Consider the following 27,755-nt stretch of genomic DNA (forward strand, 5'->3'; position numbering starts at 1 on the left):
CGTCGCCTTGTCTGCTGCTACTGCCGCTGCTGCTGCAGCTGCCGCAGCTGGCGGTGCCTTGAGGAAGAAGCGACCACATGAGAAGTGATGTTGTTGTGGGGGCCGTCAAGTTGTTTTGCTTGCGGTGATCTGGAATGTCTTCATTGTGGGTCACAATGCTGCCGCTGAGAGGATTACAGCAGAGGAGAGCTGTGTCTGTGCTCTCAGCCTCGCTGGATGGAAGGAAGATCTAGAGCGAGGAAAGGATCTGTTTTCCAGCACGCTTTCTGAATGAGGGAAGCCATAGACACAACACATTAACGTTCACCCTGAGGTAAGCTTGACATCATTTCTAGCAACATTTAGAGGTGGATATTCATGTAGGCTGCTGACATATGTGAAGAATAATTAGCATGATCAAATTCAGTGTTAGGGGTACTTTAAGAGGGGTGGTCAGAGCCTCTCCAGGCATGTGCTAAGGCGAGCTACAGTGAGGTCCTTTTTCAGCCATTACTGTTGCTACAGAGACAGAGCTGGGAGTGTGTGTGTGTGTGTGAGAGAGAGTGAAAAAGGGAACAAGACTATGTGGGGTTGTGCAGTAAACAGTTTTCACCTCATGTCATCTGCAAGTACTCTTACATCTTGTTTTTTGTTGGTCTCTTTTGGAGAATGTGAACTGTGTGTTTTACTCATTGTTTCCTGTGAAAGGTTCCCTGGCTGCAGCGTGAAACCGTGCGACCAGGCTCCTCTCTAAAAAACACAGACTCATCATCATCTCAGGAATCGGTCCGAAAGAGAGGAGGAAAACGACACCGAGCGTGCGTGTGTGTGAGCAAGAAAAGAGAAGACAGAAGAATAAAGGCGCACTGAAGTCCACAGACATGCAAGACTAAAAGTTGCTACACTGAGACTGTTTCCAGGTCATAGTGGAGTGGGAGGAGACTGAACGGCTGTTGTTGTTTCTGCCAAACAACCCACTCCTCAAAGCTTGTAACCTAATTTTTTCTCATTGACATCTGTTTGTTAAGCCTGAGGATTATTTTTTTTCCTCAGTTATATATGCTCTGAAAACAAATCAAGACTTATTTAGCAAATGAAAGCTCAAGCAAGCAGAAAATACTAATTGTCACAAGGTGAGGGAAGGGGGGGGGGCACACTATCAGGACTATTTTATACACATATATATAGCCTATTATTTATGTTACCTTGACAGCAACCAGTAATCTTGGCTGCCTGTCCCATTTTCTTCTGCCGTGGTTTGGTTACCAAGCAATGGCCATGGTGAGTGGGGGCTGGGGAGATCCCAACGGGGGCACTAACGGGCTAGGGGACAAGAGCTACCTGAGGGGGGAGGAGGAGGACGGTTCACCCCAGGCGGGGGGCAGCGACATGGAGGCCGGTGATGACGACAAAGCCTGCGTGGTGGACTGCGTGGTGTGCGGTGATAAGTCCAGCGGGAAGCATTATGGCGTGTTCACCTGTGAGGGCTGCAAGAGCTTCTTCAAGAGGAGCGTCAGACGTAACCTGAGCTACACCTGCAGGTGAGACTTACCGGAAGAACCGTCACAACCGAACCCGAACGATTCTTGTTGTGAGTCGGGAGTGAGGGACCTCCTCTCAACTCACTCCTTCACTGACTCCTCCTACCTGCTAGCTTGTGCACAATTTTTCTAGTCTAGACAGCATGTTGATATCCTGCAACTCTCTTGTGGAGATGTATGGAGTTAATTATTGTTTTAACCCTTAAATAGGCGATGTGCACCAGGAGATAAAGACTCTTTAACACCCTGTTAGGAGCATGAGTGGTTAAGGTTCAATAGAACAGTGCCTTGTATTGGGAGGACTGGATAGGTAGAATTGAATTGAATTGGGCAATGTATTCTGGTGGAGGTACAACTCATAAAATCCAAAATATATTAAAAATAGGTCAAATGGGATAGCAAGTAACATCAAATTATGTTTTTTACTTCTCATTTTCCACTATTGCCTGTTTAAGGGTTAAGCCTGATGAGAAAAGCAATCACTTTAAAGCTAGTTTAAAGACTCAGTACTGATATAAGTTATAATACCATTCACCCACAAGTTTCACACCGATTTAGTTTAGTTTATAGTCAACAGGCTGTGATTACTAGATGTTTTGCTATGGATACCGTTCTGATTATAGATGGGACTGACAGACATTTTATAAACAGAAACAATAAAATCATTTTAAACTAGAGAAGGACACTGTAGAGAGCAGGTCTCTTCCAGGTGTGTACAGCCAAGATGGGGGCTATATAATAGAAACAGGGATTTATTCATATCATGCCTAACTGTAGTGGATCATAACTTTCTTATATACAGTCTATGATCATAACATAACATAAATTCATATATTCATATGAATAGAATTAATCAGCAGATGCTCCAGTTCAAGGTAAGACTGGACATTTCTATGGATGTCAGTTTTTGAGCCTTGATTTTAGCCCAGACAATTGCCGGAATTGCCGCCTAGCTATTTTCTATGTTGTTACATCGTAAAAGGGCGAATTCTGAAAAGATGAAAGACGAAAAGCTAAACAAAAGGCTCATAAGGAATGATGTTATAGAATATGTTATAAAAATTGCAAATCACCACCGCCACGAGAGGACAATAATAATCAATACAGTTATTCCAGTTATTTTTTTATTACAAATATTTTGTCTAAAATGATTTATTTATATTGTAAATAGTCATGTATTTAGTGGGGTTGAGTAGGCTACAGCATGGTGTTTGGTAACATAAATCTAACAGACATTTTTTTTAGTGGAAGCAATACAATCATTTCAAATTCATACTTATTTTTATGTACCTGCTTCCACGGCAGGTTCATTATTTATGTTGTGGAAATTCACAGTATGTTTCATAGACAGAATGAGAGAGAAGAGAGATTTATTTATTTGTTCTAGTCTGGCAGATTCATAGTCTGTAATCAGTAGGCAAGTGTTTATTCACCCACTTGTGAATGAACAGTGACCAGACTGAAGGATCTGGGTGACTGACTTGTGACTCAAGTGACTCAAAAATCCAATTCCCATTAGCGAGTGACTCATAATAAATCAAGTTAGTGAAAAGAGACAAACCTCCCATCTCCAGAGAATGAATTCAATGAATCAACAATAACACTACTAATAACAACAACAATGACAACAAGTACCCACACTATATCTTTATCTACAGTGACAAAGATATTTCTCTTTAATGATCATATAGTCACATATTCTGTAGCAAAATATGCTCTAACTGGAGAGGGCTGGTATTCTGTGACATTAGGTATTTCTTTAAACTCTTTTTAAAAAGAGCTTTACTAGTGAAATGTGTATCGTCTGATGGCAAACATTCCTGATTTTCATTCCTCTGTACGTAACAGTACGCTGCCTTGCATTCATTTTTGAGACAGGAAGTGAGAAACAACTTCTTGATGCATGTCAAATATTCCGATTTTGGCCATTACTAGTACATGTACACAACATTTTAGACATGGATTTTAGGCATGAAATATTTCTTATAAAACAGCAGGGAAATAACCATCGTATTTCTCACCAATTAGCCAGTGAACCTCAGGGTATGTTCCTTCTGATGATAGCTCTTTTGTTACACCTCACAGTGAGTCATGTAACTGTATTCTGGATTAATTGTAGTTTTTCCAAATCTTTATTTAACCACACTACTGGATGCAAATGAGTAAGAAGTAATGTTTGAACAGTTTAATCAGATTAATCGATTAGTTGATAGACAGTAATTAACAAGGAAGTATTATGAAAATGGATTAATTATTTGACTTGTTTTTCAAGCTGAAATTCTAAACATCATTTGGTTCCAGCTTCTCAAATGAGAGAATTTGCTGTGTGATAGTAATCTGAATGTATCTGAATTTTGAACCGCCAATCAGATAAAACAAGTCATGTGTCATATGTCACTTTTAACTTCAGAAAATACATTTTCACCATTCTTTTTCACATTATACTGACTATCAACTGACAAATGTGGAAAATAATTGGCAGATTAATCAGTACTGAACATGGTCATTCGTTACAGCCCTGCTTTGCTGTACTGCTTAATAAGCATGTCATACACAACAATACAAATATGAGACAAAGAATATTAAAGGGCTCACTATCATTTTTTCAGTCCACATTTTCAGTTAAACAAACTTTTGTTGTCATTCACCATAGAAATAAATTGTCATGTTTAATTTTAAATCTAAATTATTCACCACATGCAATGTTTTAGTTCCATAATTATGATCTTCTTAAACCAGAATTAAAGATTAAGATGTAAAACATAAGAACAATTGAGATATATGATTTGAAATAACCCTGAGTCATTTAACCTCATTAACATTATCTGCTATCTAAATGTGATAACATTGCCCATAGCAATGCCCAAAATAGTAAATGTAGTATCCTGATGTAGTATTAAGGTGTAAGATTAATTCATGTTCACTCATATACAGGAAGTGTCAGTATCAGACAGCAGACACTTGTAATCTGTGAATAGAAACCAGAAAGCCACTTGTTAAAGTGAAAACAGAACATGCTGTTTGACAGCTGCAGTGAATCGGACTATTATTGCAAGAGTACAGAATGATTATGTCCAAAACTCAAAGTCAAAAGTTGGTGCCATAGTAACTGATCAATCACAAATGGTCCCATAATTTTTTGTTTGCATTTTCAGGTCAAACAGAGAGTGTCAGATAGACCAACACCACCGGAACCAGTGCCAGTACTGTCGCCTGAAGAAGTGTTTTCGCGTGGGCATGCGTAAAGAAGGTATCTTTCTTTCCTGACCTATAAATCCACAATCTGATCCCACCAGAACGACAGGAGACACTGTGATTATGCACTGATATTTATATTTCCATCAGCTGCTCTTAGAAAAACGTAATAGTTAAATAGATAATTTTTTCATTCTTCTCAATGAGCTCCACAGAATAGAGAAAATGCCACACATGACTGTCTAGGCCCTATCATGGCTAGGAAAGCCATGCGTGTCAGCTCAATGCCATATACTAAGTGGCTTAATCTAGTGCCTGCGTAAGAATGACTGAGAGGGATACAGTGCTAAGACACCTGCGTCCCTGAGCCTTAAGCCTCTGGTTGAAGCTACAGAAACTTTCTGCCTTGTTGGCTCAATCAGGAAGAATCCAATATGGGATTTCACCTTAAGTGTTGAAGCCCAAGTGAGGCATCATTCAATACCATGCACAACAATGTATATAAGTGTGCATATACATATATTGTATGGGATAATTTGTGATAGAAAAATTAGCAGCATTTATGTATTCATGATGATTTTCTCTAATACTCCCAAATAATTTTTTTGTTGCTCATTCTTTTAAAACCTGAGAAAATATTTAGTGTTTGTGACTTTGGTTAGATGTAGTTTAAAGATGTCTGAATATAGTATCTGATGAGAGTTATTTTTTCCACATAACCACGAAACATAAAGCATGCTAATGAAAAACATTATTGCTCTCTGCAGAGAAATTGTTTTTGTTTGACCGCCTCCACAGGGAGGTCAGAGGTCAGGGTCAGCTACAGTGCAGCATTCCTGTGGCTGCTCTGGATGCAGTGCCTTGCTCAAAGACACATGAGCCAGGACAGATGGTTTCCACATGAATCCATAACCCCAAACGAAAGCCTCATCAGTGGTCTGGCTGCTGTTTCGCTTTTTGCAGTAATGCTGTCTGTCACGGCTACGGTCCTTTACCTACGTCAATGTTTTCACGCTCACAGGGTATATCTGAGTGCAGAAGCAATCTCCTTCTTGGAAGATTTTAAGTGGTTACTGCATTGGCATGTTATAATTCTCCTCCAGAGCCAATATTTCAGAAACCAAAAAGACATTTGAATGGAAAATAATATTATGCTCCCATGTCTTTGTTTCCCAGATAACCTTCATCTAGCCTGATGTGCATAAGAATACATTTCCTCAGTTTCACGCTCTTGTTGAAGAATCCGTCTGGGCTCAATTGTGCCTCCTTTTAATCTTGAAGAATAGCTTCCTAATCGGGTCAAGCCTGTCGGTTTCTAATCTGACATACACCGATGGCTGAACTCAGTTTTAACTTTTTCTCTTCTCCAAATCCCCTCCTTTGCCCTGCCTTTGTCCTTCACAATTTCCTCCTCTTTTTATCTTCTCTACTCCCTCGCTTTAATCTCCTCACTAATCTCCACCTCTCCTTTCTGTCTTTTATCCACCTCCTCTCCTCTCCTCTCCTCTCCTCTCCTCTCCTCTCCTCTCCTCTCTGCTCCTCTCCTCTCCTCTCCTCCCCTGTGTCCCCCAACCAAACTACAGCAGTTCAACGCGGTCGCATCCCACCTCAGCCTAGCCTCAGCCCCTCCATCACACCTATAGGTGGCTCCAGCGGCCTTGGAGGCGTGGAGTTCTATAACAACAACAACAATGGAGGAAGTGGTGGAGGTCAGCCAGTGTCAGAGCTCATTTCCCAGCTGCTGAGAGCTGAGCCGTACCCCAGCAGTCGGTATGGGCACCAGTACAACCAGCAGGCTGGTCCAGATAATGCCATGGGCATTGATAACATCTGTGAACTGGCTGCGCGGCTACTCTTCAGCACTGTGGAGTGGGCCAGGAACATCCCTTATTTCCCGGAGCTTCCTGTGTCAGACCAGGTGAGCAGATTAAATCTCATATAATCAGTAAAATCAGTTTGGTTTGATGTGCTGCACAGTGCATGAAAGTAAAACAGTTTTTTTCCTGTTGTTATCAGAAGATATAGTTAGAAAAGTTGGAGAGAAACAGACAGATAAACCGAAAAAACATTTGCACATCAAAACATTGATAGACAATGAATACAGTGCACATTAAGAGTGAATGATGACAGTGAATTAACACACTAACAAATCAACAGGTGGCCCTCCTGAGGCTGAGCTGGAGCGAGTTGTTCATCCTCAACGCAGCCCAGTCGGCTTTGCCGCTCCACATGGCTCCCCTGTTGGCCGCAGCCGGCTTCCACTCCTCGCCCATGTCTGCTGAGCGTGTGGTGTCCTTCATGGACCAGGTGCGGGTGTTCCAGGACCAGGTGGATAAGCTGACCAGACTGCAGGTGGACTCGGCTGAGTATAGCTGTCTCAAGGCCATCGCTCTGTTCTCGCCAGGTGAATGTCCTTTTTATTCATATTGCACTGCACAGCCATCCTAGGCAGCCATTTATGTACATTAGTGATACAAACAAGAAACATGGAGAGAGACTTGCAACACAGATCAAAATGGGGATGTTGTGAATGTTATTATTTAGATAGATCACCTGGATGCCCCATATGGCCCCGTTATAGATAATTGAGTCTTAAGACACTTTACGGGACTGTTTTACCCTTTTTGAAGGTTAAATAGGTTTTAAAATGGGCTTCAAGTGACAGGACAGCTGTATCAAAGTTTGCCACATTTATCTATAAATGCATTCACTATGGCACCATCTCCTGGCTTATCAATGAAAATGCAGTAATGCTCTACAGCATATGTGCTGAATAATGAAGGGCTGTCATTGATTGTTACGCAGCATTGAGCATTTTAAGACTTGTTTAAGTAGCTACCGTAAACAAACTGTTTATTGTTTGTGCCGCCTCTTGAATTATTCCAATTTTTCTTTTTGTGTGTGTGTGTGTATGTGTGTGTGTGGGTGTGTGTGTGTATGTGTATGTGGGGGGGGGGGGTTATGGGGTTTAAATTATATGTTTTTAACAGAGTGTAAAGGTGATGGCACTATTTTGTGTGTGTTCCCCTTGGGGGCTTTTTATCACATTATATGCAGGGATTTCAACTCTCCTCTAGGCTCATCACGACTCTTTATATAACCTGCCCACACTATTAAGTAACTCCCTCCTCCTCCCTCTCAGATGCCTGTGGCCTAACAGACCCGGTCCACGTGGAGTCTCTGCAGGAGAAGGCTCAGGTGGCTCTGACAGAGTACGAAAGGATGCAGTACCCGAGTCAGCCTCAGCGCTTTGGCCGCCTGCTCCTGCGCCTCCCCGCCCTGCGTGCTGTTCCCGCCAGCCTCATCTCCCAGCTCTTTTTCATGCGCCTGGTAGGAAAGACACCCATCGAGACACTGATCCGTGACATGCAGCTCTCCGGAAGTTCGATCAGCTGGCCGTATGTCCCAGGACAGTAGCCCCCTGATGGACGAGGTCTCCGTCTGGGATTAGTGACGACAAGGACCCACAGGAAACCTCTTGACTCATCACTATCCATCTGTGTGGTTATCAAACTGCAGTGCCAGCTGGCCGTCATATGTACTGTACTGTACCGCTCTATTCCCCCTCATGAAATGAGCTCTCTGTCTCCACATGAGCCTCCACAGAAGAGGACCCAGTACAAGGCTGGATCTGTCTTGTTGCCAGCCCTGTCACGCTGGTGCCAGGTCTCAGGCCAGAAATGAGCTCCTCATGCTGCGCTCCGATATGGCCACCATAGCCAGTCATGTCACCACCCACATGCCACAGTGACTAAAGACGTCGCAGTTTCATGTAGAGGGCAGCAGCACCCTGCTACAGTCACATTTAAAGGACAAAACTGTCCTGCCACAGATTGTCCGCAGAACATTTTTCCCACACTTGGTTCATTTTCCATTTGTGATGCAGTGACCTTTTTATCCACATGACTGATAACATTAAAATACAGTATCATTATTATTATAATGGATGTTATTCAACAGTCTGAAGCGTCAGCAGTTGTTCAGTGAACTGAATACAAGGCACTGTGAGGGTCTCCGCAGGGCCTTGCAGCTGAAGATGACATTCTTAGCTCATGATGAATTCACTGCTCTTTTACCTCAGCACTGAGGAAGGAGCAAAGGAACTGCACACATGACACAGAAATTAAATTAAACCAAGGAGAAATCACCAAAGTTATCATATCATCCTCAAAGACGGTTTTTAAATGGACTTACTAGAACACAAAGTAAAGAGAAAGATGGATGCACTCTTGTGACTGCTTGACCACCAGAAATGAACAATGCATTTAAATTCATTCACAGGGCTCACTGTCGCTGAAGTAGAAGTTTTCTTTTCTTTTTTAAAGCCACAGCTACACAAGAACGGGCTAATACCTCACTAGCCACAAGAAGGCTTTAGTCTGATATTTCGTAAACACAAACCTCTGTAAATGTCGTTCACCAGAAACCGCCTTCTTTTTGACAACTGCCTTGTTATTCCGTATGAATTTGGGACACCTATGAAATATGAAATGAGTCTTACAGGCATCACAAACATTCGTCTTGTATCTTTTTTAAAAGATCCCCAGAAGTAATTTTCACATGTCTTTTTGAATATGAGTTTGACTGAAGAAAGGGCAGTCTGACACGTACGTAAATGCGGCTGGGTTCCAGTGTGAAAGACAATTCAAGATGATAATAATGAGCTTAGTGAATATAGTTGGTGACCAGAGGGTTTATAAACACCGCCAGTTAAATACCAGTTTACGACATTCAATGCTGTTTCTGGGGGTAATGATCCCTCGTGTTGAAATGTGTATATATTGAGGCCAATTCTGTTTTTTTGCATGTTCAATTGTTGTTTTAAATCTCTGCTGAATTGAGATGGTTTTCATTCTTTTTACATTATGTAATTCAAGGTTCTTTTGAACATTTAAGTATTGCTTTCACTGTTAGCGCCTAAATGTTTTTTTTCTATATGTATTTACATGAAAATACCTCTGTCATCTGTTCAGATGTCAAAAAAAGAAGCTTCATGCCATTACAGCTGATAGGACATAGATGGAAGAAAGGGATGTTCATTCTTGAGTACCTGCTGTTGTGAATGATGTGAGACGATACTGTAATGGATGAGGATCTTGTGGAAAAACTGCACTAGGAGGATCTTCAATGCCAAAACGTCACACTATCTGTCACGAGTTTAATTAGGACGGGCCCTGATTCGCTGGTCCACCCGGACTTACCTCACACTGGTATTTCAAGAGGCAAATTTACAATATCACAAGAAAAGAAGGAAAGAATAAAATGATACATATTTCAGCATTTATTGATGAAATACACAAAGTCAAAGGATGTAACTCTGCTTCTTGATTTACCATTGGGCTTTTTGAGCGTTATCTGGATATTATTCTTTTAGTCAACAACTCATCCATGTCATAAAAAAAGATAAATATACTATTAATGTTTTCTTATCTTTGTGTTAATGAGTTCTTAAGTTTTTCAATTTTATGTGTATGGCAACATTATTAAAAGAATCAAAAGATGACAATGTGTCTTTTGTTATGTTTTTGTTTTTTTTCAGACTACTTGAAAAAGTGTTGTAATTACATCTGTATGAAGAATGCCAAATAAACACAGCAACATGTACCACCAATGTATAAGTGCATTCATATGACAAAAACACTGAATTTATTAACAGTTTTGTCTCATCCTGATTCTTAATTCATTCATGCCGCACATAATCTCCATATAAAAACTTACATTAGTTAATTTGCAAAACTAAAACATACTTTAACTTTTTAGTTGCGGGAAGTAAAAGGTAAAAAGTAAAAGTACAATTTTTTTTTAAATGGTACTAGTTCAGGGCCAGTTGTCAAGCAGTTTATATTACAAACCACACAGCAAAGTCTGTCAGTAGCCTCGACAGTAATCTATTCCAACAGCTGCTAAAGTAATACAGGAGTTGTAAACATTAAGGTCAAAAACAGAGCTGAGGTTCAGTGACTGTGAGGCCAGCACAGGGGTGTTGATACGACCAGTTTTACAGCCGAGTAGAAAAAATGAAGGAAAGAGGAGCCCATGTGCAGCAGTTGAATTCTGCATGAATCCATGACTCTTCAGCCAGGTCAAACACTGACAGAGATCATCCTCAGTGGTTTGAACAGATTACTGAGACACACTAACAAAGACCTCGATCAAAGTTTTTCACTAGACGTTTGAGGTGGTAAAGTTTTTGCCGAAGCTCTTTACACCGCTTCTTTTTTGCTTGATGATCTGGTGACTAAAGGAAAGAAAAAAATTAAGAAGCAGATATAGTTAAAATGAAACTTTATTCACAATAAAACATACTTAAAATAAAATATATTACGTCATTCAGTTTTATTATCGACATGACATGAGTGTTATTATTTGGTAATAATATAGTTTTAAGTGTTGGGTTAGGGTTATAAGTGTTGCTTAACCATTAATAATTGTTTATCGGTTTCTCAATTTGCAATAAGTCATCATATCTGCAATTATAAATGTTCTTCAATCATCAGCGAAGGGTTCTTATAGTAATCCATCAATTCTACGTCACACTCTAAGTCGCAAATATTAATAAGGTAACACAAATTGTTTTTGGTCCTGATGCTCTGCAATCCTTTTCTAGAGGTTAAATGCTCAAACCCACTATTAGACAGCTCTTCTTGATGAGCTGAAGTCTAATAGTAATGAAATTCTGGGTGTTTTTGCACAACCTTGCAACCCAAATGTTATCCTTAGTAATGGTTTAAATAATCTCTAGAGCATTAGCAAACTATTAATGAATGCTTGTAACCCTTTGTAAAGAGGAGCATATCAGAAAGTGATACTCTTATTAGTTTAATCTGTTCAAAACCTCAAGTGTAAAAATGGCATATTGTGGTTTTACAGTTGGTTATGTGCCTGCGGGGAATCTAGAGAGCCACTGCACCTAGCCAAGACATGTTTGGACAGAGCTAGGCTAGTTGTTTCCCCCTGTACACTTTATTTATGCTAAGCTAACTAGCTGCTGGCTGTAGATTCAGTATGTGCTGTTTTATTATCCCTATTTGATTTATAGTAAAATTGTTTGTTACATGAAACCCTCTTAATCTCTGTAAACTTTATGTGCTGCAAGAAAGATTTCTAACAACACTTTTTGAGGAGGCCTTCTTTGAGCATATGACATGAATATCCATCACATAGGCTATTATATTTATATCTAAATATATGTTTTTGCTACTTTCTCCACCATCATGTTTTAGCAGCTTCTTAAAATTAAATAATCAAATACATTTTTATATGTTTTGTCCCAAAATATATATCTATTACTTTAATGTCACATTATGATACCACAGATCTAATTCACTCACCTTTTTCAGGTCTTTCAGTCGGTTATACTCATCAGCAACACCCTGAGAATGGAAACACAAATTCTCTTAATGAACTGTACTGATTTTATGTCATAAACCATACGAGCCAATTGTACAAGAATATTTTAATTCTAATGACAAAAAATAACAACAAAAACAAAATAATTCAAGGAGCCATACATAAAACTGGATGAAAACTGTATTGGTCATGTTGTTGATACTGAGGATGGACTAAGCTGTTGGCTATAATTAAAAGATGCAGCTATGATTACGTTCTCATGGCAGTCTGCCCTGAATTTTTCCACTCAGTGTTTTTCCCTCCTGTTTATTCTCTACCTGGTACTTCACAGAGCCCTCTTCCAATATGTCCAACTCTCGGTTCAGCTTGTGCATCTGGTCGCTGATGTCATCCATCTCGGCACAGAGGCTCTTATAACGGGCCAGGTCAGACTCAAACTCCCTCTTGTACTGCTGGCGCTGGTCTTCTGAAATTATCTCTGGGAACAGCCTGGAGTGGTATATTAATATGAAGTGAATATAAACATATTACATTATTATTATTTCAGGGCAGTACACATTAAATATGTGATTGGTTAGGAAAAGTTAAGCCAGAAGGAAGTCAAGCTTCCTCTCAGACTGACCTGAAATACTTTAATTTAGACAGATGCTGGTTTGCTTCGGTCAACATCTTTAAATTGAACTATACTCAATATTTTAACCCTAATCTCACCAACTGGGTTACCCATAGACCCCAGAGGTATACTTTTATTTCATATTAAATTTTTTTATGAGTTTGGTAATCAATTTATTCCTAATGAATTCATATAATTGTTTCCTGATTTAAGAAGGCCTTTTCAAAAATAACCAATGTACACACAAACGCACACAATTTTGCCTATACAGTTTTAATAGATGGAACTATTTATTCTAACTATTTATAGAGTGCATCTATGCTATGGGTCCTGATATAAGGTATCACACACTATCAGGTGTAGGGGCACCTTGTTAGTCATTTTGAAGTAGACAGACACAGATTTTCTCATGTGCTCTTTCAATTACCCTACATTTTTGTTTAACACAATATACAAATTTAACTGTAGCTTTCCTAAAATACGAATAATCAGTTTTTAAAACACATTTCATTGTTTTAATGCATTATGTAAAACACACTGCATGTATGAAATGTCTGCTTTCTTGGCTGGTGAACACAACAGATTGGCCTGAGAGTGGAGTTAAAGCATTAACTGACAGCAGAGAATTGACCCACCTGAAGAGGTAATCTGTGTCTCTACGGTCCAGCTCGTTCCCAGTGTCTCCGGTGGTGTAACCAGTTTCATACTGGGACTCCACGATCTCATGAGCAGCAGGCCGAGGCACTCTGTCCTTCCTCCGGTCCCTCTCATCATGATAAGGAGGCTTCCTGATGCTGTCATCTTCATCTGTGGAGCTGCTGGAGTAAACTGGGACCCCAGCCTTTTGCTGCAGAGGCTCAGCAGCACACTTACTGCTGTTGGAATGGAAAATTTAAAAAAGAAAGATACAGACACGAAGTGTTTGATTGTGTATAGGTTTTCAAAATTCTACAGCTGCATTTTAGTTTTGTCAAATGGTGTTGTCCCCCCCCCCCCTACTGTATGTATGCATTTGTTGATCATGGTGGTGTTCTGTATAAATAAAGTTGTATTGAGTTGAACTGAAAACACTGACTGTAAAAGTATATGTTGGATTTATGCTGACTGTTTTACCTGCCAATAGTCAACCTTTATACTGACATTCATCATCTTATAATTTGAGTATTTTCCTGCCTAAAATTACAGAAAGCAAAAAAAGAATACGTCTTTGCTTTATGGACTCATCAGGTCTGACCATCACTCACCTGTTGCTGTTATAATATTCCTCGCTGTGGATGCTGATGGCTCTGTTGCCATAGGAGACCACACTGTTCTCCGCCCTGAGGTCAGGAGCTGCTCTCTCTGATACAACAAAAGTCGGAGCCTGCTGGGTGCCTTCTCCAACATGGTCCACCTAAGATAGTGAGGAAACTGGAATCAGAATCTCTCATGTTTGTGTTTGCAGATGCCGAATTCTGTTTTTGCCCATCTTTGTAAACGCTGCAATCAATTTCTACATTTACAATTTCAAAATGTTCCACTCAAATAATTTGATTCTGTTCATGTGTGATAGAGAAGACATAAAAACAGGGTAAAGAGAAAATATAAATCATGTGACCTGTATTTAATCTACAGCAGAAAACATAGAGAGTAATAGTGTATAGGAGAACTTACAGAAAATACAGATAATACAGAACTTTCCATTTCTGTGATGCTCAGACACATATAGTGTTGCAGCAAAGTGCAGAACTGGAGAGTCCTCTACACTGCTCAGCAAAAACACTCCAGTGAGAGAGCCTTGGCCACAGTGTGACACACTGTGTGTGTGTGTGTGTGTGTGTGTGTGTGTGTGTGTGTGTGTGTGTGTGTGTGTGTGTGTGTGTGTGTGTGTGTGTGTGTTTGTGTGTGTGTGTGTGTGGGGGGGGGGGGCACACACTCTCAAATCATCATGATAACGCAAAGAACGGCAAGAATGAAATCAGTGGAACAAACATTTCAGTTGTTCCATCTTTCTCAGTTATCAGGTAAACATGCAGCAGAGCATCAAGGTTCTTCTCTCTCTCAGACAAAATACAGCACCGTTTGCTTATCAAACGGAAGATTTTAACACCCACAGTGCAACACAGAAATATGAAAATCCTGTACAGATACAGATTGGGGCAGAAAGGTGTTTAAATAAAGAAGGTCATAAAGAAATGCATGGCCAGGCCTTCTTTAAGCATTAAGAAAGAAAGAAAGAAAGAAAGAAAGAAAGAAAGAAAGAAAGAAAGAAAGAAAGAACGAAAGAACGAAAGAAAATCTAATACTAAAACTACAATATGTCTCATGTAATATATTGTGTTACTGTATAATGCATCATTAATGACCTCTTTGACCTATATCTGGATCAGGGTCACATGGGATGAGAATATAGTGAGATGATGTGAGTATCTGGGAAAAGCATCTTGTGAAATAGATCTCATGAATGTCAAGTTGTAGGATGATCCTCCATGTGGAAAAAAAAACTTCTCGACACTGCAGGGAATCCGATACGATGTAGCAGAGTGATGCTGTGATAGACTCTGCTTTGTGAATTTCCAAAGCTATTAATTTCTGTACTTTTCAGTCAAGTCAGCATTTGTGAAAATGACACAATTGTTAAAATCCAGAGAACTAAGAGAAGTGGAAGTTCTTTATAGACAGACAGAGTGACAGACTGGTTTTATGTAAGTATTTTAGTAGCCAAATACAATACATTTAAAAAATTCAAATCCAGTTGCTTGATAAAATATTTCTCAATTTTAATTATATTTCATATATTTATATTTCAATAATTGCAGCTTTAAAAAAAACTTTAATATATAATAAATCCATATCCCCACTATTTATGCATATACCAACTTGGGATATTTATTTATTGGGATATATTGCAAGCAGCATTCAGTTTTCCAAATGTATACTGTATTTCCTATTGGGATGTAGTATTCTACATTCTGCATTATAACGGCATCTTCTCTCAATACTTTCCCAGCTCTTTTCAATGAAAATGTGTCTCAAAACAGGGAAATTACTTCTATGTGAGGCGTCCAATCTGCAGTAGTGTGGTGAAGCAGCCCCATCGCAGACTGAATCATTTAGCGCCACCTCTCTCTGTGGGGATTCACACAGCAACACTGAGGCAACTCAACCCTTTTTATACATTATACATGCCACATACATTATAAATGCCTCCCTGCAAGGCAAGCATCTTCACTGCAATACAAGAGTGCCCCAGAATAGGGCCTGCATTGCAATGAAGCGACTCACTACGCACTTTGTAAGGATAGGCAGTATGTAGGCCAAGGCATCACCAAATAAACTGATTAAATATGTTTCTCCCCTTTCCATAACGACTCATGGTGGACATGATACATTCATAGTACACTGCTCCTCCAGTAGATTAATCACTGCTTAACACCCCATGAGGCTACCGCTGTGATGTACACACATCACTGCGGTCACAGGGCTCCACGGCAGCATGAATACCTGCTAAATGCTGGAGCAGTGATGGTCTGCACCAGGACAGAGAGAGAACTGCAGTCTATAGAGACACTGTCAGACACTTTGTACACTCATTTATCCAGAGTACAACAGCATGAGAACATCACCTTTGCTACAACTGAAGCTGTCATTTTACTGTAGTGAAAGAGCATTATTCACATGATCACAAGAGTCTTGAGAGCAAGCAACAGGAATCTGACTTTACAGCAGGAGGAGGTCATTTATTTGAAGGTATTGGGTCGTTGTTTAACATTTCAACCTGATGGTGGCACTAGATGAAAAGTCAGGGGATCAACTCAGTGAATATAATTCATCCTGAGGGGAACTTGAATGTGTGTAGACCTACCTAATTTCATGAGTTGTCTCTTCCTTCTTTTTACAATTTCAAATAAAGCTTCAGCATAAATGATACAAACACCTGTTAAGTGTTCAGGGCCTTTCTTTTAAGCTGCTGCTGCACTTTTCTGAGATTTTTGGTTAAACAAAATGTTATTTATTTTTTTAAAAGAACAATACAAAATGAATTACTATGTTGAAATGTATGGTGATGGTGTGTTTTGATCTCGCATAAATCACTACTTTGACCACTTTCTATGTTGGATTTATCAAATATTGCATATTAAATTAAGAAACAGCTATACCTTGTCTTTTACTTAGGTGAACACTGAAAAAGTTACACCCTGTGACATGTGATTATGATTGTGTACAGGAAATGTGCGTATATTACCTGTCCAAACAATCTGTAACTTGAATCCTGGCTCTAAACCATGAGGTGATTTAATATAAAAGAGTCTCCTGAGTAGTTTCCTGTCACTAAGGATCATACAATGTTGTTTGTTACTCATTTTTATATGACTTCCCTGCATCTGTTATCACTAGGCTGGTTAATGATCAGTCAGAGTGAAACCTGGGTGTGCCAAAGATAAAGTCCATTCCTCTCTGAGTCAACAGCAGTATAATGGCATTTTTTGAAACCTATTGGTCACTTGCAAGAAAAAATAAACATGATGATTTGTTTGTCTCAGCACTGAAAGTCAACACTGACTGGTAACTTGAACAGAATAATGAGATTGCAAGCAATGAAGTCACTCTGGATTTTGTTTCTTGATCTGGCTGGAGAAAAACTAGAAACCACATGGCTTCAAAGTCTTTTCATCCTTAGCTACAATACCATGAAGAAATAAATCATAAAGGAGGCCGAGACTTTACTCACCCAGTCTTGTACATCCTGCCCTTCTGACTGCCTGACCAGCGGCGCTTCCCAGTAAATGTTAGGTTTGCCATGGCGCCAAATCTTGCTGCGAGTCTTGTAGGCATAATAAGCAGACAGGGACAGGGCCAACACCACCAACAGACCCAACACAAATGCTACTGCCTGAAGAAAGAGGGTAAATTATTAAATAGCAAAGAAAATAATAAAATAAAAATACTTTGTAAAATAAAATAGAATACTAACTTCCTCTGGGTCCATGTAGCAGTAATGGTGCAGGTATTGATTGTACATGGGTAACCCCCCAGGAAAACCGGGAAAACCAGCGCTGCCACTGAGGCTGGGGTTGCCCTGCATGTTCTGGCACATCATCAGCATGGGGTTGTACAGCATGCTCTGTGAACTCTGAGACATCGGGTTCACCCCGATCACATAGATGATGTCGATGATGCCCTAGAAAGAAAGAACGTCAGGATCATTCACAATTATGGGTAAAATCCTACGATACAAGCTTTCTTGGCATATGTAATAAGGGCAGCAACTAACAATTATTTGAATTATTATTAACCTGCAGATTATTTTCTCAATTAATCAATCTATCATTTTGTCCATGAAATAGTTTATAATTTCCCAGAGTCAAAGATTATGTCTTTAAATGTCTTATTTTGTCCAACCAGCAGTTAAAATCAGAAAGATTTTCATTAAGATTCCAGGTATGGAAAAGAAAAGCATTAACTCATCACATCGGGAGCTGCAAACAGAAAATATTTGTCATTTTTGCCTTAAAAAATGACTGAAATGATTATCAGAATAGCTGCTGATTCATTTTCTGTTGACTGATTAATTGATTCATTGACTAAATGTTGCAGCTCTCTATATAACTAACATAATAACCATTTAAGTGGTGGTATGAAACTGTAACAGTATTTCATATCCCCTCTTTACTGGTTGTTTTTAACATTTTTCTTCCTAGATTATTTCATGTCTGGTCACAAATGGTATTATAACTTCCTTATTGTGATGTACTTTTCATTTAAAACATGATGGGGTGGACATTGGACATTGATGGATCCAGCTTTAAGTATATATAATTCATATATTTACATTAACAATGTTTACTGAGCTTATCTCAAATATGAAAGGTATTGCTTATGGCCATGAACTCCCAGAGAATTACCACCTGACTCACTCTCACCACTCTCGTGTTGTTTTTTGGTTGCCAGATGTTTCTTTTCTTTTTTAAAACTCACTGCACACTTTCTGTCCATTCCCAAACAGCAGTAAGGTTAGTAACCAGCTGGTGAACGCAGTTGACCTTTTAACAGCTTTTTGACTTTGATACATTTATCAGAATCAAAAGTTTCCTTTTTGACTCACAGTGTTGCAGCACATGAAAAGGAAAACAAATTATTCAACAGTAGCAACAAAGAGATGTCAGTGTGAGAGGGGGCAGAGACTGAACTCAATAGACCAGAATGCAACATAGCTACAAGACATGTCTGGAATAAGAAGTGCAACTCTTCTACTTTGGTGAATTGGAAACATCCTCTTACTACGCTGTCATTGTCTGTTTCCACCTACATATTAACCACAGCTAACTGCAGCATGTCCTATGAGCCAGTATGTGAAGTGGACTAATAATTTATTAACTGATATAAAGTTAGCTAATGTGAGGGTGGACTTTTCACCTGAAGGACGGCTAAGATGATATTACTGATGAACACAGTGAGGTAGAACCTGCACCCCCTCATGACCGGCGACCGGGAGAAACTTCCCACCAGGAACCCCAGTGAAACCAGGAAGTTGATGGACGCCATGGAGATCATTGCCGACTTGGCTGACTGTGGTGTCATGTAAGAGCTGCTGTAGCCATAGCTGCCTCCATAGTATCCTGACATTGACCCTTGAACACCATCCGCTGTGGCACCAAGACCGTAGCCCCCATACCCAAATCCATTCAGATCCCACACCAAGGTTGATGCAACGAAGGCGAAGATGAGGAAACACATGAGTGTCGTGGCTCCCTGGAAGGTTTTGACAAAACCAGGAGCAGAAAACCAGCGGTAGAAGTGTTGAGGCTTCTCCTCCACATAGTAAGAGTCTGGTGGGAGATTTTCAGCGTAGGGAACATATTGGCTCTGGGGGGATTGGACGCTCCTCGGGGGATAGAAGCTTTGGGAGGTGGTGCTGTAAGGCGGGCTGTACACGGGGGGGCTATCATAGTACCGAGGCTCATACATGGTTTAGTAGATATTCCTGCAGATTCACCTGGAGGAAGGAGGAGAAATGAAATGAATTAATGGTAAAAGGAGTGCTCTGGTTTTTATACATGTCACAGCATGACGATAAAACGATTTATGTGCATTTAACAGCAGATGATACAAATGACATTAAATAAGAATTATGAATGTAAAAAGTAAAATAACTGTTCTAAATGCTTTATTTCTCAGTTCTTTCAGCACTTAGCACTTAGCTAAATGTTATAAACACTGTCTGCAGCACAGCATGCACCTCTCTACCCTTCGTTCACCTCAGCCCTCCCTGAACCCTTTCTTGGGTATTGCTGATCCACACTTCATCACTCCCATGGAACTCAACCCAGCAGGCTTCAATAATTCAGACCGACAGCAGATAAGAGGCGAACCGGGGCAGCCATGCGTGGTGTTTACTGCAGGGAGAGCCACACAGAGATGTTCCTTCCCTGAGCTTCATCTACAGTATGTTACCTGTGCACCTGCTGGGAGTCAGCCCCACTGAGAGACAGAGAGGGGAAGCTACAGAACCTAAAAGTAAAATAGTTTCACAGTTCCTTTTTCAATGTAACTTCTTCTGTCCTCTTAAAGAGGAAGTCACAGCAAATAATTAAACACATGACAGAGACAAACTCATCCATTGTTACACAGTACATCCAAACAAGCTGGCATATTTACCTTCTGTCCATTTTCCATATATTAAGTGGAATATCTGACACCTTCATTTAAGCGTTGGCATACAGGTGAAATGAATTCCAATCCTTTTTTCAAATGCTTTAAATATTTAACTTAAAACATTGTATGTTTTTCATACATCACTGGACAAACATAATAGAAGCTATATATTTAACAAACATAAGTAACAATGAAATAAGGATATAGAGCATAGATTATTACACAACTTACCCAGATACTAAGCGTTCAACTTTGCACCCGTCCGCTTCAGTCATTATCGCCACGCTTATGCTCGTCTGCTTTCTAACAACCCAGAGTCCACTTTAAAGCTCTCTGGCGGTCATAAACTTCATTTTATATGGCTGATAGTTCCTCTTCTTCAAAAAGCAAAAAAGCAAAACGGGAATGAAACCTGCGGAGCTTCCTGACTCACTGTGGGCCCGCCGCTACTCTGAGTCTCAGCAGGTGCACATTTCACCTGATACTGACCTGCTCTTCCCACATGATCTCTGAGAGTTTACACTTTGAATTATTCTCCATCTGCTCCAGTCCAATTATTGTAACACCCTGCACTTTTATAAAGTGTATGGATGTTTTGATGAATAATGTTTTTTTATATTTGGATATTTTGCTAATGATCTACATGTTTGGAGTATACAATATGCGCCATAAATGATACATACTACTAATAATGACACGATTAGTATGGTAGAAGTACTACATTTTATAGTAAGTATTATTTAATAGCCAGCTGTTATACATTTAATAAGGTACCCCCAACTCACTGAAGTACAAACAAAGTTTTGTTAGTTAGTGTCAGTGTGATACTGAAAACAAACAGGTACCCACTGTATCTTTATAGTCCAATATGCAGTGAACCAACACCCAGGGGACTTTTGGTTATAGTAGGCTATAACTCTGTCTTTACTGTCTTGCATGTGACTAGATTACTTTTCACCAGCCAATAGCCTGCAGCAAACATCAGAATAAAAAAGAAGGGAAGAACAAGCTTGAGGAACTCTGATGAAACTATAGGTGAGGCACGGATGACAATGTACACATATATTTTGTTTTTATAGCACAGTGGAAACTAGAAGTAGAAGTGTGGGAGTTCCTTCTAATAACATTTCATCTTATATCATAAACAAGATAGACTGTTATTACAGCATGTCACCACTAAGATGTTTTATCAGACCAATCAAAAAAGTGACAACTCCATTGTTAGGGATTTCAATGTACACAATGTCCATTGAATTATATTGGTGTTAGGCTAAGTAATGATTTGTGTTAAATTTTGTAGTTTGGTATAATGGCCAGTTGTCATATTTTGGACGATATCTAAAATGTCCACACATGCTAAAAAAAAATAAAGATCTGTACAGTGTGCTTACTGGGCTGAACCATGTTTGATTAACATCAACAACTCAAAATACTTCACATGGTGCTGTGATTTACAGCTTTCAAGAATCACTTGATGTTGTTTTCTTTGGTGCTTATACAGAAAATCTTAAAACTCAATGACACTGAAAAAAAGATACTGACTATCTTATGATCATTTAACAGTTAGCCTACATGGTGAGAATCAAGCCAGGTAGCCTATGTTAGTCTTGAAGCTGCCAACACAGAAGAGATGAGTTTTAAAGACAATATGAAATAGTAGTGCAAATAACAAACAGCATACAGAAGAAACAAAACAAAACCCTTTATCAAACAAATTTTAATTTTTGCATTTTAGTACAAACTGCAGTAACTGGCAAGACTTGAATTTGAAAACAAACATTGAATTGACATGTTATTTCCTGGCATCAACACAAATGCAAGAAAATGCAGCATTATAAACAATATAAACTGTACAAAAGGAGTGTATCATGTGTACATTATGATGCTGTATCACAGATGTGCTTTTCATTTAAAGCACAGTAGTCCCAAAGCATTCAAGACACAAAAAAGAGACAAAGTACATTCATTTGTTTTGTCTTGTCGTGAAGTGCTGCAGATATTCTCTCTCTGGTCTTCTTCATGTCCGATCACTTGCCATCGTTTCCTGGTCAAAAGTACGGATTCTGCTTTTTATATGGCTTAATTTAGCTTTCAAATAGTCACAGCGTTCCTTTTTCTCAAGGAAAGCAGGCTCCTGTAAAACACACACACCAACACACACAATCATTTATTGATAATTAATTTCTTCTCTTTTTTCCCTTTCTCCTAATAGCTGGTGTCTGATTCATTTATATAATGCAGCTGTGTTAAATGAGAATTTCCAGAGATGTATTATTCACATCAGCACACAGCATTATTTAAAAAAGCTAATATTACTTAAATGTTTGAATGGGTTTTGTATTGTTTCAGAGTGAGCAGACACAGAGTGGAAACTCCATCACTTACGCTCTTTTTCTCCTCATACGTCTTCAGGATGCTTTGAATCCTCTGCCGATCCTTAAGAAATGAAACAATAACAATCTTTATCATGTTGGACCATGTAGAGACAGGGATTTATTTGTATTTCACTGGTCCAATCATCATCTTTTGACCTCGTCTTACATCCTGGTATAGTATATCAACAAAATGGTATGGTGCATGGAAATGGATTCCTATGCATCCAGCTCACCTGCTGGCTTTTTCCATCTCTGAGGAGTCGAGTCATCATGCCATCCAGCTCTCTGAATTTATTCAGGGTGTTGCTGACATCTCTGTGAAGGTCCTTGTACTCCCGATACTGGTCATTGAAAACAGCTTTGTACTTTTCCCTTTCTTCCATACAGTCGATTTCTGGATACTTCCTAAGGGAAAGGATTTTAGACAAGACTGACAAATGGCATGACGTGTATGAGCTGATTCTTTTTGTTTCTTTTGAGGTGTCAGATGAAGAAAGAATGTGTCTAAATGTCTATATTTAAAAGGTTTACTCACATGATGTAGTCTGTGATGATGTGTGCTTTGGGGTTGTATTCAGGCACTGTGGTTCTGTTCAGACTGACTGGATTCTTATGGAACTCAGAGACAAGTGCAGGCTGATTGATGTGATCTTTACTCATAGACCGATCCATTTCATCCTTGAATGATATGCGTTTTCTTTTTTGGGGGGCCAGAGGGATGGAGTGATTGTACTCTTCTTGAGGCTAAAGGAAAAAAGGATGACGTAATAAAGAAATCATTCAGAAAACCAATGAATGAAATGTTCTGTGGAAAAAAAAATTTGGTCAAGCAAAGTGTCAGAGAAATCTTAAAAAAAAGACATCTAGAGGGAAAAAACTGGCCCATTCTTTTGCTTTGACAAGCTAAGCCTGTGAAGCTGCATTCCCTAAGCTGGGAGATGAATTTTATTATTTTCACCCCAGGATTCTCAGCTTTCTTATTTGAGACCAAATACATTAGCTGGCCATGCAGTTTCTCACCTGTGGCGGCTGAGATGCTCCATAACTGCACTCTATGTACTCCATTCACAAACAGTAAGTCTTGATAGTTGTTGAATGGAATAATCAAGTTCTTGATAAATATCTACAACAGTGTGCCTGTTTTATCACACATATCAGTATATTGTATTGCACACAGAGATGTAGTGTTTGTACTGTATATCTCAGCCATCTGTATGACTATACATGGAGAGAAATTGACTTTTGTTTGTCCCAATGCCACTTCTGTTATGATAGCAGGCACAGTCTAGTCTAACATTTTATGATACTGAATTGGATATGTACTTGATCACTAATTGGGTGTATTGTGCAAATTTAATCAAATTATATGCCAGTGGCCAGTCCATGATTAGGACTTTAGTCACATGGCTGTAACATGCCAGTGTTGATGTAAGTATACCATTATCAGCTAGCGTCAGTATGCTCTCAAACTAAAAGCAAACATGTGCAGTGTAGATACCAGAGATATTGAGTTATCTGGGTTACCCAGCATGCCATGGGACACAAGTATCTGCTGCTGTAACATAGGGGCATATTGTACATATGGCAGAAACTGTAACAGATGCAATGTGTTCCTCATTATTCAGTATTCATACTATACCACCACAGACTGCTTTTCAATGATTTCCCTGCTCAGTGTTATCATTTACTGTATTTAAATATGGACGATACGCCTGACAGAGGTTTCAGAGTGGCTATCACAACTGTTAATCATGACATCAGAAAAATGAGCACTTGAACAAACATCATTATGATAACAACTACCTAAAACAACTGAAAGCACCGATGGGAAATATTTATTTTAAATGTACTTTGATTTTTTTTAGTTTGGCCAACCAGCTACCAGGGGGGATCAAGGTGTTTTGGCTTCACTTTTGGGGAGCTGTCCCAGTGTCCATCTTTTATACAGTAAATGAGTGGTATAAGCCGTGACCGCATCTGCAAATGTTCTTTATATCCGTTTACATTGAAACAGCAACACACACACATCATAGCAGAAAAATTCAGTCAACTTCACCTTTAACGTTTTGTACTTCTGGCACATTTTTACAAAGAGGGCTGCATGATCAGTAAAGGTATGAATAAACACAGTGATTTACAGCTTAAGAAAGAATCCTGGTTGTTTGCCATGGCATTGGCCAGCAGAAAAAAGCTGACATACCAATTCCCCCAAAGAACACGTTGACTGCAGATTGTCTTGACTGACTTTAATATAAATTGGATTTGCTCTGTTCCTGTTGTTGTAGGCCTGTTGTTGGCTGGTTTGGCTGCAGCTAGTATAAGTATTGTTTACTCTCTCCTAGAATAAATGTGGTGTTTGATATATGACAAAAAATGGGGGACACTTTATATATTTATAGATTTCCTATTTTTCACACATAATGTGATCTAAGAGCACGTGTGATAGAGCAACAGAAACAGAGTAAAGAGGAAAAGGCATGGGTCAAAACAGTAGCTGACTGCACTGTCCAAAACCAATGACAGTGAAGTGAACAGTTTAAAGAGGAACATCACACTGTTCTCTATATGTCAACCACATTTATTCTCAAAAACCTCCAAATTTGTATTTATAAGGAGAACTAAATGCAGGTCTTCACAAAAAGGCAATTTACATCACACTGTGAATTTAAAAGTCTTTTATCTAAAATTTCCACAAAAGTGAACTGTACCTGGTTCTCAAAGTACTCCCTCTCCCGGCGTGTCGCCTCATGCCTCCACATCTTCAAACAGACCAGGAAACTTCCCAGATACATTGCCATATTGATGAAGATGAAAGCAGTTCCCGCCATCTGGCCCCCATCAACTCGACACAGATTGGCCATGATGGGGTTGACACCTATAGTCATGTAGCAAAGCCCCCCACGGTTCAGGTCATTCAGGTATACGATTCCTCCCGCCATGTAGAGCAGGAACATCGCTACATTGATGAAGGCCTCCGTCAGGGGCCACCAGGGGGAGTCAAGCAGGATGGTACGATAATACATAGTCATTCCCATCACCAAGAGAATCAGTGTTATGATCCAGGAGAGTCCAGCTACAGCTAGAATGAAGGGAGTCATAGGACCTCTGTAGCTGTACCCAGATACACCCATCCCATTGTTATATGCACCATTATAGAGGCCGTAGGAGCTGGACCACTCACTGTCTTTTTGGATGTAGGCAATGATACAAGCAAAGACCATGCCTCCAAATAGGAGCTCGAGTCCAGCAAGCAGTCTGAGCAGGCCAGGCCACGATTTCAAGTAAGAGTACTTCTGGTTGTAGACCTCCAACTTTTCAGCATAGTACTCTGCAGGGTGGATACTGGTCAGCAGGGATTCCTCTTGTGGTCCCCGATGAAATAGATCATCAATGCCGTCCAGTGATTCTTCCCAGTTCCTGCGTTCCAGCAGTGGGCTCACAGGAGGGCTCACCCTGGTCCCATTGGGAAGGATCTGGATCCTGCTGGTACTGGCTTCAGAATCATTAACACTGTCACTTTCCCTTGACCATTTATGGATGAAGCCCTCCCAAGAATGTGGGATGAGGGATTTCAGCCTGTCCTTCATGCTCCCTTTTTTGTCATTATCCTCCTTCTGTGCATAAGGTGGAGTGGATGTGCGGCCTGTGGAGAAAGTGTCACCATCATCTGTGATATTATCTGGTGTGGGTGTGTGAGTAACCCACACAGGCACTGGTGTATCACTAATTGAGTTCCTCTTGTCAGAGGAGGACCCGACCACACTCTCTGGCTCTTGCCTTGTGGATTTCCTGTTCCAGTCTTTCATGCTGCAGACTGATTTTGGTGATTCATTGAAAAAGGAGGATCATAGAATCTCTATGAGGCATGAAGGAGAAACTGTGTGGGCAAAGATAAATTATTAGTTTTGCGTATTAACCATGCAAGCATACAGTATAAACGTACCATAATTACATGCTTTGAAATCTATGATTAACACACATGGACTTCAGCAACATAAGTCAGATTTATGAACTTTTAACTTTTCTCACATTTCATAAACTTCTAAGTTGTATTAACAGAAAGAAGTGAGATGAAATTGTGAAACGCAGGTTTAGACAGCATGATATATTGATAGCAGTCCTATTAATCTTAATAAACTCTTGCAGTGTTTGCATGTATACTTCACATATACATATACCAACATTTTCCGATGCAGTAGAAAAATTCAGACAGAGGAAACAACATGAAGCTCCGCTGTTAGATCCCAAACTGCAGTGCTCAACTAATAACAGAGGACTTTAAGCTGCGCTGTGACTCACACCACGTTGCCACACAAGCTCTTAATACACAGCAGCAGTCATGAAACTGTCACAGCACTTCAAATTGGAAACAAGTCAACAACATGGCACATTTGCTGTTGAGAGAAATGAAAACTATGTGGAAACCATCACCTTTCCTTACCTGCTTGGGCCTCTACTTGTCACCCTGGTCTGTTCATACAGGTGTTTAGTTTCTAGCAGGACTTAATGAGGAAACAGGAACTGATACCTGCTGTAAAATGGCCTCTTGGTCCACCAGCCCCGCTCAGCCAGCCTGTCTCTCAGGTGACTCACTCCTGCGTTAGGTGCTCAGTTCCGCACACACACAGGGTGATTGGCCAATGACTGTGGGAAACTGAAGGGGGGAGTTAAAGCTTAAACATTAAACTTGAACCGCCCCCTGTGCTGGTACTGCCTGGCACATCTAGGTTAATCTGACTGTGGGAGAAAGAGAGGCTAGCTGTTATTATTCAAAAACAGAGGAGAGGAGGTGATGAGTTACCCTGAGATGATTCATGTAATCCATTACAAGTGCTTTGACAGGGCTTGGATAGCTTGTTTAGGCTGCTTAGAGTTCATACAGTTCAACTCAGTTTACTTTATATCATCTGGATCATTCACAGTACTCCTTCCCATGAAGTTCTAGGTATATATACAAGCCCATTTGTCTAGTAGTGCTTAAAGTATTATGGATATCACTTGAAACTATCAACAGCAGTAGCTTGTCCAGGAGATTACACTCATTTTTTGAGACAAACGTGTGTTTGA

The 27,755-nt window shown here is 39.8% G+C and overlaps 2 protein-coding genes across 4 annotated transcripts; one reads left to right on the forward strand and one right to left on the reverse strand.

The window, feature by feature from the left end:
* The first annotated feature begins 1,251 nt into the window (after positions 1 to 1,251).
* nr2f6a (nuclear receptor subfamily 2, group F, member 6a) lies at positions 1,252 to 9,970 on the forward strand. 3 transcript variants are annotated; one of them, XR_008322016.1, is made up of 6 exons: positions 1,252 to 1,520; positions 4,676 to 4,770; positions 6,299 to 6,633; positions 6,873 to 7,119; positions 7,858 to 8,381; positions 8,439 to 9,970. XR_008322016.1 is itself a non-coding variant. In XM_053330571.1 (5 exons), exons 1-5 carry the CDS (start codon positions 1,252 to 1,254, stop codon positions 8,130 to 8,132), a joined length of 1,221 nt encoding a protein of 406 aa, XP_053186546.1. In that variant the 3' UTR covers positions 8,133 to 9,970. The 3 variants fall into 3 exon arrangements, 2 of the variants coding, with proteins under 2 accessions (XP_053186546.1, XP_053186548.1); XM_053330571.1 differs by having other exon boundaries at positions 7,858 to 9,970; XM_053330573.1 differs by having other exon boundaries at positions 6,302 to 6,633; positions 7,858 to 9,970.
* Positions 9,971 to 10,088: 118 nt separating this feature from the next.
* On the reverse strand, positions 10,089 to 27,280 carry LOC128369523 (uncharacterized). Its single transcript, XM_053330576.1, has 14 exons — positions 27,130 to 27,280; positions 25,397 to 26,565; positions 23,224 to 23,432; positions 22,922 to 23,093; positions 22,699 to 22,749; positions 22,335 to 22,447; positions 19,075 to 19,627; positions 17,633 to 17,839; positions 17,390 to 17,551; positions 13,923 to 14,071; positions 13,314 to 13,553; positions 12,383 to 12,554; positions 12,047 to 12,088; positions 10,089 to 10,953 (listed from the first exon to the last, which is right to left on the reverse strand). The coding sequence occupies exons 2-14, from the start codon at positions 26,492 to 26,494 to the stop codon at positions 10,852 to 10,854; spliced, it is 3,270 nt and encodes a 1,089-aa protein (XP_053186551.1). The 5' UTR covers positions 26,495 to 26,565; positions 27,130 to 27,280; the 3' UTR covers positions 10,089 to 10,851.
* Between the last annotated feature and the right edge of the window lie 475 nt (positions 27,281 to 27,755).

Source organism: Scomber japonicus, chromosome 12 (genome assembly GCF_027409825.1).
Source record: "Scomber japonicus isolate fScoJap1 chromosome 12, fScoJap1.pri, whole genome shotgun sequence".
Classification (NCBI taxonomy): Eukaryota; Metazoa; Chordata; class Actinopteri; order Scombriformes; family Scombridae; genus Scomber; species Scomber japonicus.